Consider the following 15,000-nt stretch of genomic DNA (forward strand, 5'->3'; position numbering starts at 1 on the left):
ATCTGATGGTTGTACATTGGAAGGTAATATGTTTTTTACCTCATTTGACTACTTTTATGATTTTCTCTTTGTTTTTGTTTGTCAGTAATTTCACTATGCCCTGGCATTGTTAACTTTGTATTCTGTTTGGGGTTTGTAGATTCTTGTAAATGTTAGGAAATTCTCAGTTCTTACGTCTTCAAATGTTACCTGTGCCCAGACTTTTCACCATGTCCCACATATCACTTATGCTCTTTCCTGCATTTTCCATCCTTTTTTATTTCCTTTCTTTCTTCAGTCCAAATATTTTCTACTATCTATGTTCTAGTTCAGTAATCCTTTCTTGAATTGTATCAAATATGATGTTAAAGCCATCAATATTTCAGTTATTATAGTTTTCAAGAGGTCTGGAATATCTATTTTTATAGATTTTAGTTCCCTGCCAAAATTTTCCATTTTTGTAATATATTTATTGGAATATATTAATCAATTATTTTAAAGTTCCTGTCTCATAATTCCAATAACTGAGATGTCCTGTGAGTCCATTTATATTATTAATTTTCCCTTTTGATCTGGTGTCTTTGTATACCTGGTAATTTTTGTTTGAATGCTGAACATTGTATATAAAATATTACATAGGCTCTGGATGATTATCTTCATCTTGTTTTAGAAAAGCTTCTCTTCAACATTTTGTTAGCAGTTAGAGTAGTCATAGGTCATCTTAATCCAATATGGGATTGAGCTGATTTGGTGACTGGGTTTCAGGCTTTATGAGGGCTGCTCTACTTCTAGTTCTTGCTTACTGCTAGGGTGTAGCCCTTCAAGGTAAATCACAGCCCCTCCTTCTTGGAGATCCCAAACTCTGTTTTTTATCTTCACAGCACTGTGAACCTGTTGGTAGTTCTGCTGAGCTTCTCAGCCTCTTAGTCTATTTCTTCTTCACTTGTTGGTTTTTCGGCCTCTGCTTACAAATCAGTAAATGCCATAAGTTGAAAAACAGCTTAGACTCTTAGACTCACTTTCACTACTTTCCTTCTCTCCAGGATCTTGGCCCCTCAAGTTCTGGGCTTCCCTGGTAGCTCTCTAATGCCTTTAAGTAGTTGATTTTTTATCATTTACTCAGCTTTTCTAATGTTCTTGGTGGGAGGGTCAGACTCATATTAAATGTGGTCTGGGAGCTCCTTGGAAAACCCCAAGTTCTGAAGGTCAAATAAGCTGACGTTTGCACTGATGTTGCAAAAGCAATGATGGGTAAAGATGCTAGTAACTTAGTGTGAATCAAGGTAGAAGCACCAAACTATACTAGTAGTCACTGTAATCTTCACTGTCCTGAATTTGTAATTAAAGCAAATGCCAGTTTCCATTGCAAATGTCCTTGATGAAGTGGTAAAAATTATTAATTTTATTAAACCTTGATGCTTGAGTACACCTCGTCTGCTGCATACTGAAATACAACAGTTGTATTTCACATATACATGAAATACATGAAAATTTTTTCATGAAAAAATGAAAAACACTTTTTCATGAAAAAACACTTGTGCAATTGAGGGGTGTGCTGAACTTGTTTTGTTTTGTTTTTTCTTTCATGGATCAACGTTTTTACTTGAAAGAATGACTGACAAAGTATAGTTCTCAAAAAGGAATGAAGTGAGCCCGTCTCTACAAGACAACAGCTGACAGTATTCATTGCCAATGATAAAATTGGCAATGGATCAAGTGAAAATTGGATTTTTGGAAAACTTACATCCAGTACTGTGAGCTTGACAGCTTCCCAATATTTAAAGCCTTTTCTGATAAAATTGGTAATGTTAACTAATGTGATTTTTATATTGCATAATGAAATATGTCAACATTTGAAAGATCTGCATAACACAGTGAACCACCATTTTCCAAATAACCAATATATGATGTTACAAAATCATGCACAGGAGCGTAATCCATTCAACATGTAAGAGAGACCAATGGATTTTAACATAAGAGTATGAAAAATTTACTGAAAGGGTTTCATATTGCACATTGAAATTATTTTTAAAAACTTTATCATTTGTCAATATCTAGTGTGTATCAAAGAATAATATCCCCAGTTATATAAAAAGAGTATTAAAATAGTCCTCCCCTTTCCAGCTACATATCTGTGTGAGACTAGATTTTCTTCATTTTCATCAACTGAAACAGCATATTCCAAAAATTCAATGCAGAAGCAAATATAGAATCCAGTGTTCTTCTATTTAAGACAGACATTTAAAAGATTCAGACAATGTAAAACAGTGCTTCTCTTCTATTTTCTTTGTTTTTGAAAAAGAGGTTTTTTAAATAAAAATATTTATTTTAATATATGATAGTATTATTTTAATGATTCAATAAGCAAATATTTGAAATTTTAATTTCTAATATGGTAAATATTGATAGATATCACTCCCATAAACAAAAGCTCTTTGGGGTCTTCAAAAAATTTTAAGAACAAGAACCACCTGGTATAAACTATCATAGCTGGAAGCTATGTGCAGAGGAGGCCTGAGTGCATTTCTTATCTGTATCCTTTTTGGTCTTGAGGAACACCCGAAATTTCAGGAAATTTTGGCCATTTCTACATGGCACCAAAGGAATGGATTGGTTAATTTTTATAAATATGACAGGCAGACTAAATATTATTGTCTAGATTATCAGATGTCAGGTAGATGGCTTACTTTTTAATGTTGTATTAAATTACATGATTATAGCCTTTGACTTGCTGGTCTTTGGCTAAATGCAGAAAGACAAATGGCACAAACACATAGTTTATAAACGTTGGACGTTCTTGTCAGGTAGTTGAGAAAGAGGTTGAAATGCTTTCAACCAGGCTTGCCGTCCAACATCAAGATTCGTTTATCGAGAGGTGCCTTAACTCTACAAAGCACATCAGTCAAGATGGTGGTATTTAGCTAAGAAGGAAACTAATTGTTTTAGAAACAATAAGGTCAGATGAAGTGTCTTAAAGATAAGATTTCAGTTGGGAAAGCTTTGCAGAGAACTTCAGAAATTCCATTCCCCATCATCAATGAATACAGTCATTTTCCCCCTGAGAGAATGAATATTTAAATAACCCATCAGTGATTATAAAATGGCTAAAAGATAACTTGTGTCTTCTTTATAACTTGTGTCTTATCAGACTATTCGTGTGCATATTGGTTTCACTTTTATAAATCTGTCCTATTTAGAGTTAAAGCAGTTCAATTTTTGTGTTGACTATTGTCTGATTTTATGTATAAAAATCCTACTCCTGTAAAAAAAAAATTTAGTTTTTGAGGGAAAGGACTATACATATTTTGCATCATTCACAATGTCCTGTGGATAGGTAGGCTCTTCATACTTGCTGTTCAGTTTAAAAGTTGAGATGCAGGAAATTAATTTCCTTTCTGCAAGTATGTGCTGAGAATTTACTACATATAAGGTGTCGTGTTAGGCTCCAACAGCTATGCGTTTGTGCATTTTACCTTTACACTGGAGAAACAAATGACAGGAATGGGAAATGCAGTGGATACTGAGTCATATTGTTTTGAAAGAATTGTACCCATGGCAGTGGAATTCTTATGAAATAAACCATTTTTGTTGAAAACCCTACCTTCTTCGCAAACATGAGGGATGTGAAGAGTTTAAGCAAAGGAATTGCAGAGTTGTCCCTCTTGGTGCACAGTACTGTGCATCAGATTTTAAATAGCTCTGAAAGCAGAATTGATTTTGATTTCACATTCAAAGGGATGTCTGCACTGGCAGCCAATGGGTATGGTAGATATTGGTTTTCACATTAAGAGGCTTGAACCTTTCTCTTCTTGCCTCTCTTGTTGGCAGGCCCCTAACCAGTGAGGGAGGTTAGCTTTGGACTCATAAAGGAATACCTTAGAAAGCCAGTTTTTCCACCAACCTTATTGAATTTAAAAATATTACTTCTCTGGGACTTCCCTGGTGGCGCAGTGGTTAAGAATCCGCTTGCCAGTTCAGGGGACACGGGTTCGATCCCTGGTCTGGGAAGGTCTCACATGCCGCAGGGCAACTAAGCCCGTGCGCCACAACTACTGAGCCCACGTGCTGCAATTACTGAAGCCCACGCGCCTAGAGCCCGTGCTCCGCAACAGAAGCCACTGCAATGAGAAGCGCAGGCACCACATGAAGAGTAGCCCCTGCTCCCCCACAATTAGAGAAAGCCCGCACGCAGCAGCGAAGACCCAACGCAGCCTAAATAAATAAATAAATATTTAAAAAAATTTAAAAAGAAATATATATTTAAAAAATATTACTTCTGGTTATAAAATTGTAAAATGCCCTGAACACTTACTAATCACGCTAATGTGCTATTGTAGTGACATTTCTTGGCCCTGAGTTTGGAGGTGCAATCTGATAGATTTTAAATAATATATGTGGTGAAAGTGCTTACTTAAAAGTAAGTTCATGATGTGACATCATGAGCTAGGAGCACGGGCTCCGCAGACAGACTGCAGCTGTGGCGCCATGAGTGAGGTGGCTGGGGTGACTCTCAGTGTTAGAGCTCATTGCCTCTAAAAGAGGAAATAACAGAGTTGTTGAGAGGATTGGCGGAGTTCATGCATGTAAAATGCCGGCTATTATTGTTTTTATTTCTCCTAATTAATCAGGTCATATTCTATGATTTCAACAATTAATCATAGTAGAACTTCCTTCTTCACCATCCCCCTGCCCACGTGCTCAGTTTCTAGGCTGTTTGCCATGTTCCCTGTTGCTGAAGTCTTAAGAATTTTGTAATCATGTCTTTTGTGAAGGTGATAGCTGTAGTGGTGAGAGACGTATTTCAAATAAGTTTCAGTTTTTGAATATCAATACCTGCTCAGTTTTCTCCCCATACATGCTGCCCTTGGCAACAACCAAGGCATGCCTGTTGTTAATTAATCACTTCCACTGAGAACTTAATTAGTGTCTTAATTAGGATCATCATTGAATAGCAGGCAGCAGCATCTTGCGCCAGCTGCAAGTTATTGGTTGCAGCCCTTCTGGTCCTGCGAAAACTTAGACAGACGGAGGAGGGATCCTGTTGTGCTTCTGTTTGTTTTTCTCTTCAGAGAAAGCTGCGGAAGGTCATCAGTTGTCTGTGATGCATCGATGTTCTGTCACACGTGCAAAAATAAGGAAACACATCCACTTCTAATGGATCGATCAGAAAACCAAGATTGGCTTTTGAATTCTTGTGATTGTGCTAAACAAGCGGGAAACACACTGTTGTTGTTTGCATGCGTTGAGAAGTAGGCCATGCGTTCTGAGTATGACAGAGTATTTCATTTTTCTGCTGGAAGTTAAAGTTCCTTCCTTCTGGCATCATTGTTTTTTAATATGTTTTTTTGAAATATTGCCATATTGTTACAGGATGAAATCAGCACTCCATTTTCTTTCTCTTCACCCCCTCAGGAAAATATGGCAAAATGAGGCAAAAGTAGCATCTTCTTGACTTATTTTCCTGTAGAAGTAGAAATTGGGTTGAGGGTGAGAGGCGTGATCAAGTTATTCCCAAAACAACATTTCTCCCAGACCTTTTGGTTGGATTGTAACATTGCAACTATAAAATAAAAACTAATGCACTGACGACTTCTATTTTATACAAAGGAGAGTCCCTTGAGTCAAGTTCCCAAGTGGGGACAGGCATTGTGAAATGGACCTACTTCACTTGAGCATATTTGCTCATTTTTTTTGACTATCATAGACTTTTAGATGACTTAGGTCAATTGTGGACTTGGTGAAGGGATCAAGTGAAATATTTTGTATTCGACAGATTTGCTGCTGCTTCCAGGAGAGGTGGAGCAGGACAGGAGCATGAGTGTTCCTTCTTACATTCCTTCCGTGGCCCAGCCTCTTACCTCTGGAGTGAAGCCAAGGCCCACTGGAAAAGGAGCAGGGGAACAAAGGGAAGAGGTACTCCACAGGGAATTCAATCCTCTTGAAATTGCCTTGATTTTGTAACTAGTCCTTTCAGAGAAATGCCACTATACCTGTGTGCTTCTGTATTTTTCTGAGATTTGGGAAGATTTACAGTTCAGGTTGCTTAATTGGGTCCCTCTCACTGCCGTCTCATTCCTTTAATCCTTTTTAAACACACAGAGAGAGCAGTTATGTTTTTACGTGGAAACTATGTTTGTGTCATGATGTTCGCCATGCTACAGGGACAGTGCTACTTGGGGACTCCGCAAGAGAAAGGATGGAAAGTTTTCTTATCTCTTTCAGTCTGCACTGGCCACTTTTCTTTTTATTATTGTTTCCAAGGTCCTAAAAACATTTTGCATTCGTTAAGGTAAGGCCAGGCTGCTATAGTAGGCAATCCCAACAATAAATCAGTGGCTGAAAGGAGACAGAAGTTTATTTCTCTCATGTAACAGTCTGTAGAGAGCCTTTAAAATGAGCAGGTGCTTCTGTTCCCTGGGGTTACCAGGGCCCAGGTTCCTTCTCTCTGGATCTCCACTGAACCTCAGGACATTGTCCTCATGTGCATATTCCAAGTCAGGTCACCGTCCTACCTGCAGGGGCAAGGGATGAGTGCATGGGGGCAGCAAGTTCCCCCAAGGCTTAGGACTCAGGGCTCTTCATCTCTGCTCGCATTCCATTGGCAACTACTTAGTCTCATGTTCCTATCTGGTCACTGGGGAGGCTGGGAAATGTCATCTAGACATGCGCTTCACCAGCACAGGAGAATGGAATCTGCCACATGTTAACGCTCCCAAATGCACAACTTGAAAGCCATCTTTCACCGTCATTTTCAACTCATCTACAATTACTTAACAAGCATGTGCCAACCAAGGCTGCTGATGGTGCTTGGTAGTGACCTTTATCACCTTTATTACTCTAGCATGAAAGGGGATCGGGCACAAGAATTTGTTAGGGGCTCTTTATTATTGCTTCCTAATAAAAACACTAGGGTGTTTCGTGATTATTTAGTTGTTTGGGTACTAGTCTTGTCACTTGATGTTATGGAAGCAGTCATTCAATCAGAAGTAATCCACACATTTCAATTTTAAATTGCCCTTTTCTCATAGAACTTTTGTTCACTGACGTCACAGAAGTCTATCTAGGATGCTTGCAGACTTATATTAAACCCCAAATTGTTTACCAGATAAACTTGCGGAGATAGCCACTTTTCAACGCGCTTTTTGAATTATAGATTGCTTTCCCTGAGTATTAAGAAACTATAATTACAAGGTGATTTCTAGCAGGAATCAGTTTCTTTTAAAGACTTGTTCATGTTCTTGACTTCAGTTGTGACCATACAAATTATTGGACCAGTCAGTGCTCAATGGCACCTAGTGCCATTATAGAAATTGTTACAAAATGGTTTTAGTTGATGGGTTAAAAAAAAAGAATGATTTCTGGAATCAATCATATAGCCAGTAAAATGCTAGTGAAGACCCTGTGTATGGTTGTATCTTTAAAAGGAGTATAAATTTCTTTCCAGAGAATGTGAACATTTTTCAGTGTTCGAATCAAAATGATATGAACAATTTTTGTGTTGGCAAAAATGAGACATAGATGAATAATTTGCTGCTTTTTAAAGATCCAGAGTAATATTTTGGGTGGGAATTTAATTTCCAACCACTATTTGTTAGAGAAATGTTTCAGACTGTCTAGAGTCACAATACCACACCAACTCTGCCTTGGTTTAATGGTATTAATCTTATTTTAAAATACCCAATGTAGGTAAAAGAACATAATCACTTCCAGCACATGCAACGGGCTATTTTGGGTGAGAGATGGTAGTTGCTTTCTGTGATATCAATCTCAAAAGATGAAACTTATCCTGGATGTCCTGACTTCATCTTAATTGCCTAATGAGAATCCGTAACTTCCTGATATGGACTGGACCCATTTAATTTTTTTCCTGATTTTATCGCTGCTTTTATACATGTGCATTTCCTCCTTACAGTCAAACGTTTTTCAGGAGCCTTCCACTTTCCCTTTGTGAATAACTTCTTGCCGTAGTTACTCTATTTTGATGAATTTTGGAAGTTTTGAACAACTTTACTGAACAAAAAGAATTCACATTAAGAAGATGAAAAATTGAGTTCTTGTCCTACTTCCCAAAATATAGAAGAGGTCATTGAAGAAACTTTTGTAGTATTTTAATGGGAGATTGCCTGTTTTTCCAATTCAAAATGGGACTCTAGGGCTTCCCTGGTGGCACAGTGGTTGAGAGTCCGCCTGCCGATGCAGGGGACACGGGTTCGTGCCCCGGTCCGGGAGGATCCCACATGCCGCGGAGTGGCTGGGCCCGTGAGCGCTGAGCCTGCGCGTCCGGAGCCTGTGCTCTGCAACGGGAGAGGTACAGACAGTTTATTTATCATATTACTGTGTAAGATAACCTACAGCTAAATGCTGCTATTATTGATTTGAGCATTAGTTCTATTTACTTTAATTTGCCTACATGGTACTATGAATGAAAATGATTCCTTCTGTAATAGTGTCTCTCTTAGAATAAATCACGTGAGCAATTTTAAGAAAACTAGCAATTTTCTAATAGTGTACAAATTCTATTCCCTGAGAGGCTACAAAAAGATTTCAATTAGATTTGAAATTAGACGCCTGAAATCCACGTGTTTCTCTCAGCTCCTTAGGCAAAAATAACAAGTTAATAACTTAATTCACAGTTGTTTTCTGTTTCGTAGCAGGGGATTTGGTGTTCCATTGCACAAATTCTGCTCTTTGAAATAAGTCAGAAGTTCAGTTTGCAATCTAAAAAACTTGGAGCCTTATATCTTAGAACCTCAAAATGAACCTAACTTGAAAGAAGAGAATTCCCAAAGTACGCCACAGTAGCCAACAGCTGAAATGCATAAATAGAACTGCAGCTTTACAGTATTTGAAAAGCTTTCATTTTGAAGATCACAGTGATGTGTTCTGAACTGCACTGTACATCAGGGTTCACTTTGAATTACATATATGCCCCTTGTCTTAGAAGACCCTACATTCACTCGTGTGTGTCTCTATAAGGTTATTTAATTAAAATGCAAAAAAGTCAGAACTAGTGCCGAATTCAGTGCTTTGCGTATAGGAGACATGCAATAAGTATTGAATGAACAAATAATCAGGAAACTTTCCTCGCTACAGGGAGTGATTTTCTGGTATAATAAGATGGTTAGGGTCCTTGTCTCTTTCCTTCTCTATTGGTTCATTGCCCTCAACATGTAAACATGTTTAAGTCTCTCCCATCCTTAACGAAATGAAAGAAAACTAAAGAAAAAACAACCTTCCCTTTACCTCGGACCCCCCTTGGCTATTGTCTGGTCTTTTTTCTCCCTTTTCATACAGACTTCAGAAACCAACAGACTCGACTCCTCTAGTTGACTCTGCTTCCTTTCCCCTCACTCCTCATTCAGTTCATTGCAAAATGCCCTTGGTCTAATCACCTGCCTGGACATATTCAGAATAAAGGTACTTTATCATTGCCAATCATCCCAATGGACAATTTTCAGCCTTTATTTTAATGGGACTGTCTACTGTGTTTTTTACCATTGATTTTCCCTGACACTCATGGTCCACTGGTTCTCTCTTCCCAGCTCTTCTCAGATTCTTTGTGTATTTCTCTGAGTGTTCTTTCCCTGCCTCCTTTGGGGGTTTTCCCTCCATGCTTCCCTTAGGAGTTGGTATTCCTTAGGGTTCCATGCTAAACCTACAGCTCTTCCCACTTGCATACTTGGATCTGTTTTCATCTATAGGTTACTACCTTTTGTGCTTATGTCTCCAAATCTGTATCTCCAGCTTCAGACCTTTTGCTGAGCTTCAGTTTTGTGGGTTCAATTGCCTGTTGACAATTCTATCTGGATTCCTTGAGGTACATTCAAATCAACATGTTAAAAACTGAGCTTCCCTTCCATATCCAAATCAGTCATCAAGTGCTGTTAATTTCACTTTCTAATATTTTAAAATACCTGCTCTCAATGCCCTGTTCTCATTATCTTGTCTGGACTGCTTCAGCAGGCTCCTGACTAGTCTACTGACTCCCAATCTACCCTCTGTTCAGTCTTCAGAGTGATCTTTCTTGATGTACCCTCCAAGAGGGCAGGGTCTCCTCCTGTTCTCTGCACGCCTGTGTCTCATTGTAGGTGCTCAGTTAACATTTGAATGAAGGAAGGAATTTATTCGAAATGCAGATACCAAGTATCTACCTGCTTTCAAAAAGTCCTTCAGCAACTTTTCATCATCTCTGGGAAAAGTAGCATATAAGACCTGCCATGATCTGGCACCGTCTTCGTCTCTTGCCACTCTCTACCTGACATTTTCTGCTCTGACAACACTGAACTACTCGCAGATACACATATGTGACATTCTGTGTGTTTCTGACTTGGCCTGTTCATGAGACCTGCTTTTGTCTGCAAAGCTCGTCTTCCCTCAACCTTGTTAAATAATATTACCCTTGAAGATTCTGCTTAGACAGCACCTCTTCCAGAAAGCCTCCTCTGAATCCTTCCCAGTGCCTTCCAACCTGGGCTGGGTTAGGTGTTCCTTCTTTGTTCCTGTCACCTTCTAACTATACCATGTGTACTTACTACATTTTACTACAATGATCTGTTGATGTGTCTATCTCATTTCTCTGTGATTTCATACAAGTCTGCATCTTTGTATCCTCAGCACCTACACAGTGCCTAGATTTTAATAAACATTTGCGGAAAGAATGGAATATATCTGAATGATTGCAGGAGACTATTCCTCTGACATTTTGATCCAGAGATGTACTGGCCACCTTGCAGGATAGAGAGACAGTGATACCCCCAAAATGTTTTAAAAGGTCTTGAGTATCATATTTTGGCATTGCAGATATGAAATTATTATTATTCTTGGTTTCTTGCTTTTATATTTCAGCATTTAACTGATTGCCTAAGGAATTAATCTAACAATGATAGCTGCTGTTAATAACTCAGTTTCTAATTGAAGACATTTATAAGTATATTTTTAAGTGTATTGTAAATGAATAATTATTGTGTTGGCCTCATATGTTTATTGGCTAGCTAGAAACTTATTTCTTGTTGCTGTTTCGGTTAATAACAAATGACTGATGAAGGAAATCATGCTCCACAATAGAGAAAAATTTCAGTGTATGAAAAAGAACTTAAAGGAAAATAAAAAACTTTTCACTTAAGGATAAATTTCTATATCTCTAGTTCCATACTGTTGGATATTATGGCCGAAAGGTGTATGGGGACCGTGGGGAAGGGAGAGGAGTAAGAAGGTGGTGGGTTGGACCCTATCTGGGAGAAAGGACTAACTTGGTCACAGGAGTCAGCCCTCGTCAGAGAGTCTGGAAGTTCAACATACAAGCCTTAGTCTGTCTGCGTTGCTGATAAAAGGTGGGTCCTGAGTGGGGTGATGAGTGGGGAGGTGAGTAGGATTTTCTGGAGAGTGGCCATACTCAGTTGAGGCTAAGTTAAGCTTCAGCACTTTACCCTCTGTGCTCCTTTAGCCCTTTTTGCATCCCTCTGTTGGGGAGCATGGAGCATGATAATGAAATCACTCATTTACTTCCGTCTTCTCCCTGAAGTTATGAAACCTCATGGGCACAGATTTTGCTTCTTTTCATCCTTGTGTTCCCGGTATCTAATTCACATTAAGCACTCAGTGAGTGTTTACAGAGTGAACACGTAGAGGGCAGGGAGGTGGGCATGTGAGGGTTGCTTGGGCTGGGTGAGGGAGCGGGGAGGGTGGTATGATGGTCTCGCTGGGATTTTAGCTCAGCAAAGGGATTTGTCTAATTTGAACCTGCTTTCCAGCCTCAGAGGGAGCTGGGTGAAGGCAAAGTGACAGCATCTAGTGAGCGTGGCTAGTAAGGTCTAGGCAGGTTTTAGAGACCTCAGGATAGGGTTCAAAGTCCTAGTGCAATGGGCAGCCTGAAACTTGGTGGACATGTGGATGGCAGGTCTTCAGCCAGGTGTCCATGGACAGTAAGAATGCCTTCAGACAGAAGCACTGGCAGAGAGGGGGCTCTTTCTCGTCTTCTGCCAGGACCAGGCCTGCAAACCTCAGCGCTTACTGTTGGATAGAGTTAGAGACGGCGAGGATGCTTCTATTCAGGAAATGAGCATACTGTGTCCTTGTGTCCGTGTTTCTTCATTTGAGCTGGTCTTAGCCATATTACCCCCACTGTCACTTTGTGGTGACGATAAATTTAATTTTCAGAAAGTGACCTAAATGGACAGATTAGCCACTCAGCAGACTGAGTTGCTTCCAGGGTACAGCTGCTCTTTTAAAGATAGTCATGGTATTATGTGGATCCTCGAGTGCATTTTTTTTTTCTCTTTTTTTTTTTTGAGTGCATTTTTTTATGATAGGCTGTGAGAATTTTTTAGCTTATTTAGAAAATATCTTTTCTCCCAAAGAGCTATGACTTGGCTTAGTGAAAACTTCAAGGTCGATCTTTACTGGTGTTTTTTGTTGCGAAGGTGAAGCTTTAGCTACAGGTCGCCCGGGATTCAAATCTTGCTTCTCTTCCTTACTAACTGTGTAGCCTTGGCAAGTTACTTAACCTTTCAGAGCTTTGTAAGATGGGTGGTTTGAAGATTACTGCTAATGCCTGCACGGTTCCTAGTACTGGGGCTGGTGCGTGGTGGGGACTCACTCAGTGGCAGCTCCCATCATTACCTTTGTCAGGAAAGCACACAGACACTTTCTAACAAAGAGGAAGTGAGCAAGTCTCTGAAATTTGTTCTCGTGCTGGTTTTACCGAGAAAGGATGATAGATGGCTGGGTGTTTGCTATTAGCGCTGCACACCCAACTACAAGATGCAACTTGCTAAACAGATAGGAGATACCTACTTTTCATGTTTTGGGGTGTTTTGTTTTGGTTTTTTGCACCTTTGGTAACAGTACACAGTTGCTGAGCTAGATGCTCCATTTTCAAGAACATTGCAAAAGCCACCTAAATGAGATCATTTTCCATGCAAGAATATTGAAAGCTGATTATAGCTTCAGGGCATTTTTTTCATTCTTGCATAAGCCATCCTTTTCAATTATTTCAGCATCACCATACATAATAGAGAGCGACACAGAGGTGCTGGGTGATTTCACTGTATCACACACCATTTCCTTTTGGAGAGGCCTTTTAAGGGGTGATACAGTGAGATTTAAGGCATTAAATCTCTTCTGTTTATTGGAAGATATGCTTTTTTTAATCTACCTTCATTTAGGAAGTCTTTAAAATTGACAGATTATGAATAAGTAGATACAAAATTATTACATCTCTTTGCAGCTACTCTGAGTTGCAGATAAATTCTGTAATATTTAAAAAATTCTTGGTAGGAAGAAGGGATCCTGGACTTTTTAATTTAGGGTGCTACTATGTGTTTTAATTCCTGCTGCTATTGGCCCAAGTATTATCTGAAGAAGTAAGTATATTAAGCAGAGAGTATTTTTATCTTGGAAAATGATGTTTTATTGCTACAGGTCTTTTTTAGTAAATGGTAAAAGTGTCCTTAAGGTTGACCAAAATCTTAAGGTATATTTTCTCACATTTGAATATAACTCTTAGTTTTTCCATATGCCTGTAGCCCTAACACTACAAATGGTAAAAATGTAATGAATGTGTGCAAGAGAGACTTTCTGATTCTTCTTGCCGTGGGCAGAATTAGTTAATGATATTCATTCAGATGCAGGATGGTACAAATGGGGCATATTAAGAGGCTTAAATTAGGTCAAATTGAATAATTGAATTTATTCCTTTACTTAAAAACAGCTTAATCAGCTCAGAGTGCTGAACTCTAAAAAAAGTTTAATTAAATATTAATAGAGAGTTTATGTTTTCAACTTTATCTTCATTTACAATGATTATATGTTATTTTCCTCCTTTGTTACCTTTTATAGATAGTCGGAGGTGAAGTTCGGCCCTTCTCAGTTGATGAAGAATTTGATTATGACGCTGTGATGCTAACCCCCAAGTTCACTCCTGCAGAGATAGATACCATCAAAGAGCTATGCAAGCGAAAGAGAAAGAGCACAGACTTAGAGAAACCCCGGGACTGATCCACTAAGACATCTTCGTGTTTATTTTTATTTTGTTCTTATTCGAGCAACATTAGAATAAAATATATACCTACTATAATCCCTTTTGTGGAAATTTGTGTGTGCGTTGATTTATCAGAGTTATTTGTCAGTAGGGAGATGAAACTTTATAGGGTTTTATGAGACTCTACCCTTCCAGAGTTCTCTTCTGTCACATGGCTGCATCCATGGCTGGTAGGGGGAGATGGAGGTGGCAAATGGGGGCAGGAAGCAGTGCCTACAGAAGGGTCCATCTGATGAGAGTGCGGAAACTAGGTAATGTTGGGTATTGTAACAAAGACTGGAAATTTCATCCCGCCTCCTTGGGGAGGAAGAGCAATTGAACATGCAAAACACAAAGAACTGACTATGTGATAGGTCACTGGTCTCAGCTATCCAGACATGGTGGTATGAATGTGAGTGCTGAGAGGTTGGGCTTCTAGGATTGATTGGGAAAAGACTTTACTGAAAAAGAAAGCGTCTGAGAATTGATTATATGTCATATGTTAAATTCTTGCACTTTGTTATTGCTGTTCAGCCATGTGTGAGGAAAGTTACAAAGTACAAGGAATGATCTCTATTTCCAGAAGTTTACAGTATCATTTGAGAAGGCAAGGCACGGATAGAGAAGACAACTAGAGAATGTAGAAACTATTAGGAAGTGCTAATTGTGTAAAATACCCACGAATGCTTTAAAGGGAGGAGAAAAAGTGGTGAAGGCACAGACGAAGGGGGAATAGTATGTATGAAGTAACTTTTATCATTGAAGGAATCAGTAACATCAACTGTACTTAGTCTTTTTTTTCTTTGACTGTATATATTTTATTTCTATTTTTTCTTTTCCATTATGGTTTATTATAGGATATTGAATATAGTTCCCTGTGCTATATAGTAGGACCTTGCTTATCCATTCTATATATCAGGGGTCCCCAACCCCCGGGCCATGGACCAGTATCCATCTGTGGCCTGTTAGGATCCGGACCGCGCAGCAGGAAGTGAGCAGTGGGC

At 39.0% G+C, this 15,000-nt stretch overlaps 1 protein-coding gene across 2 annotated transcripts in view; it reads left to right on the forward strand.

Moving 5' to 3' along the window:
- CUNH11orf74 (chromosome unknown C11orf74 homolog) overlaps window positions 1-14,053 on the forward strand; it is a 59,480-nt gene extending 45,427 nt beyond the window's left edge. For both annotated transcript variants that reach the window (XM_029209311.1, XM_029209312.1), the window contains 2 exons: window positions 5,753-5,892; window positions 13,816-14,053. In XM_029209311.1, the coding sequence (XP_029065144.1) occupies window positions 5,753-5,892; window positions 13,816-13,974 (299 nt within the window). In that variant the 3' untranslated portion in view covers window positions 13,975-14,053. The remainder of the gene's footprint in view (window positions 1-5,752; window positions 5,893-13,815) is intronic.
- The last annotated feature ends 947 nt before the right edge of the window (window positions 14,054-15,000 follow it).

The sequence above is a fragment of the Monodon monoceros genome, unplaced genomic scaffold (genome assembly GCF_005190385.1).
Source record: "Monodon monoceros isolate NGI ecotype Baffin Bay Population unplaced genomic scaffold, NGI_Narwhal_1 Super_Scaffold_7, whole genome shotgun sequence".
Classification (NCBI taxonomy): domain Eukaryota; kingdom Metazoa; phylum Chordata; class Mammalia; order Artiodactyla; family Monodontidae; genus Monodon; species Monodon monoceros.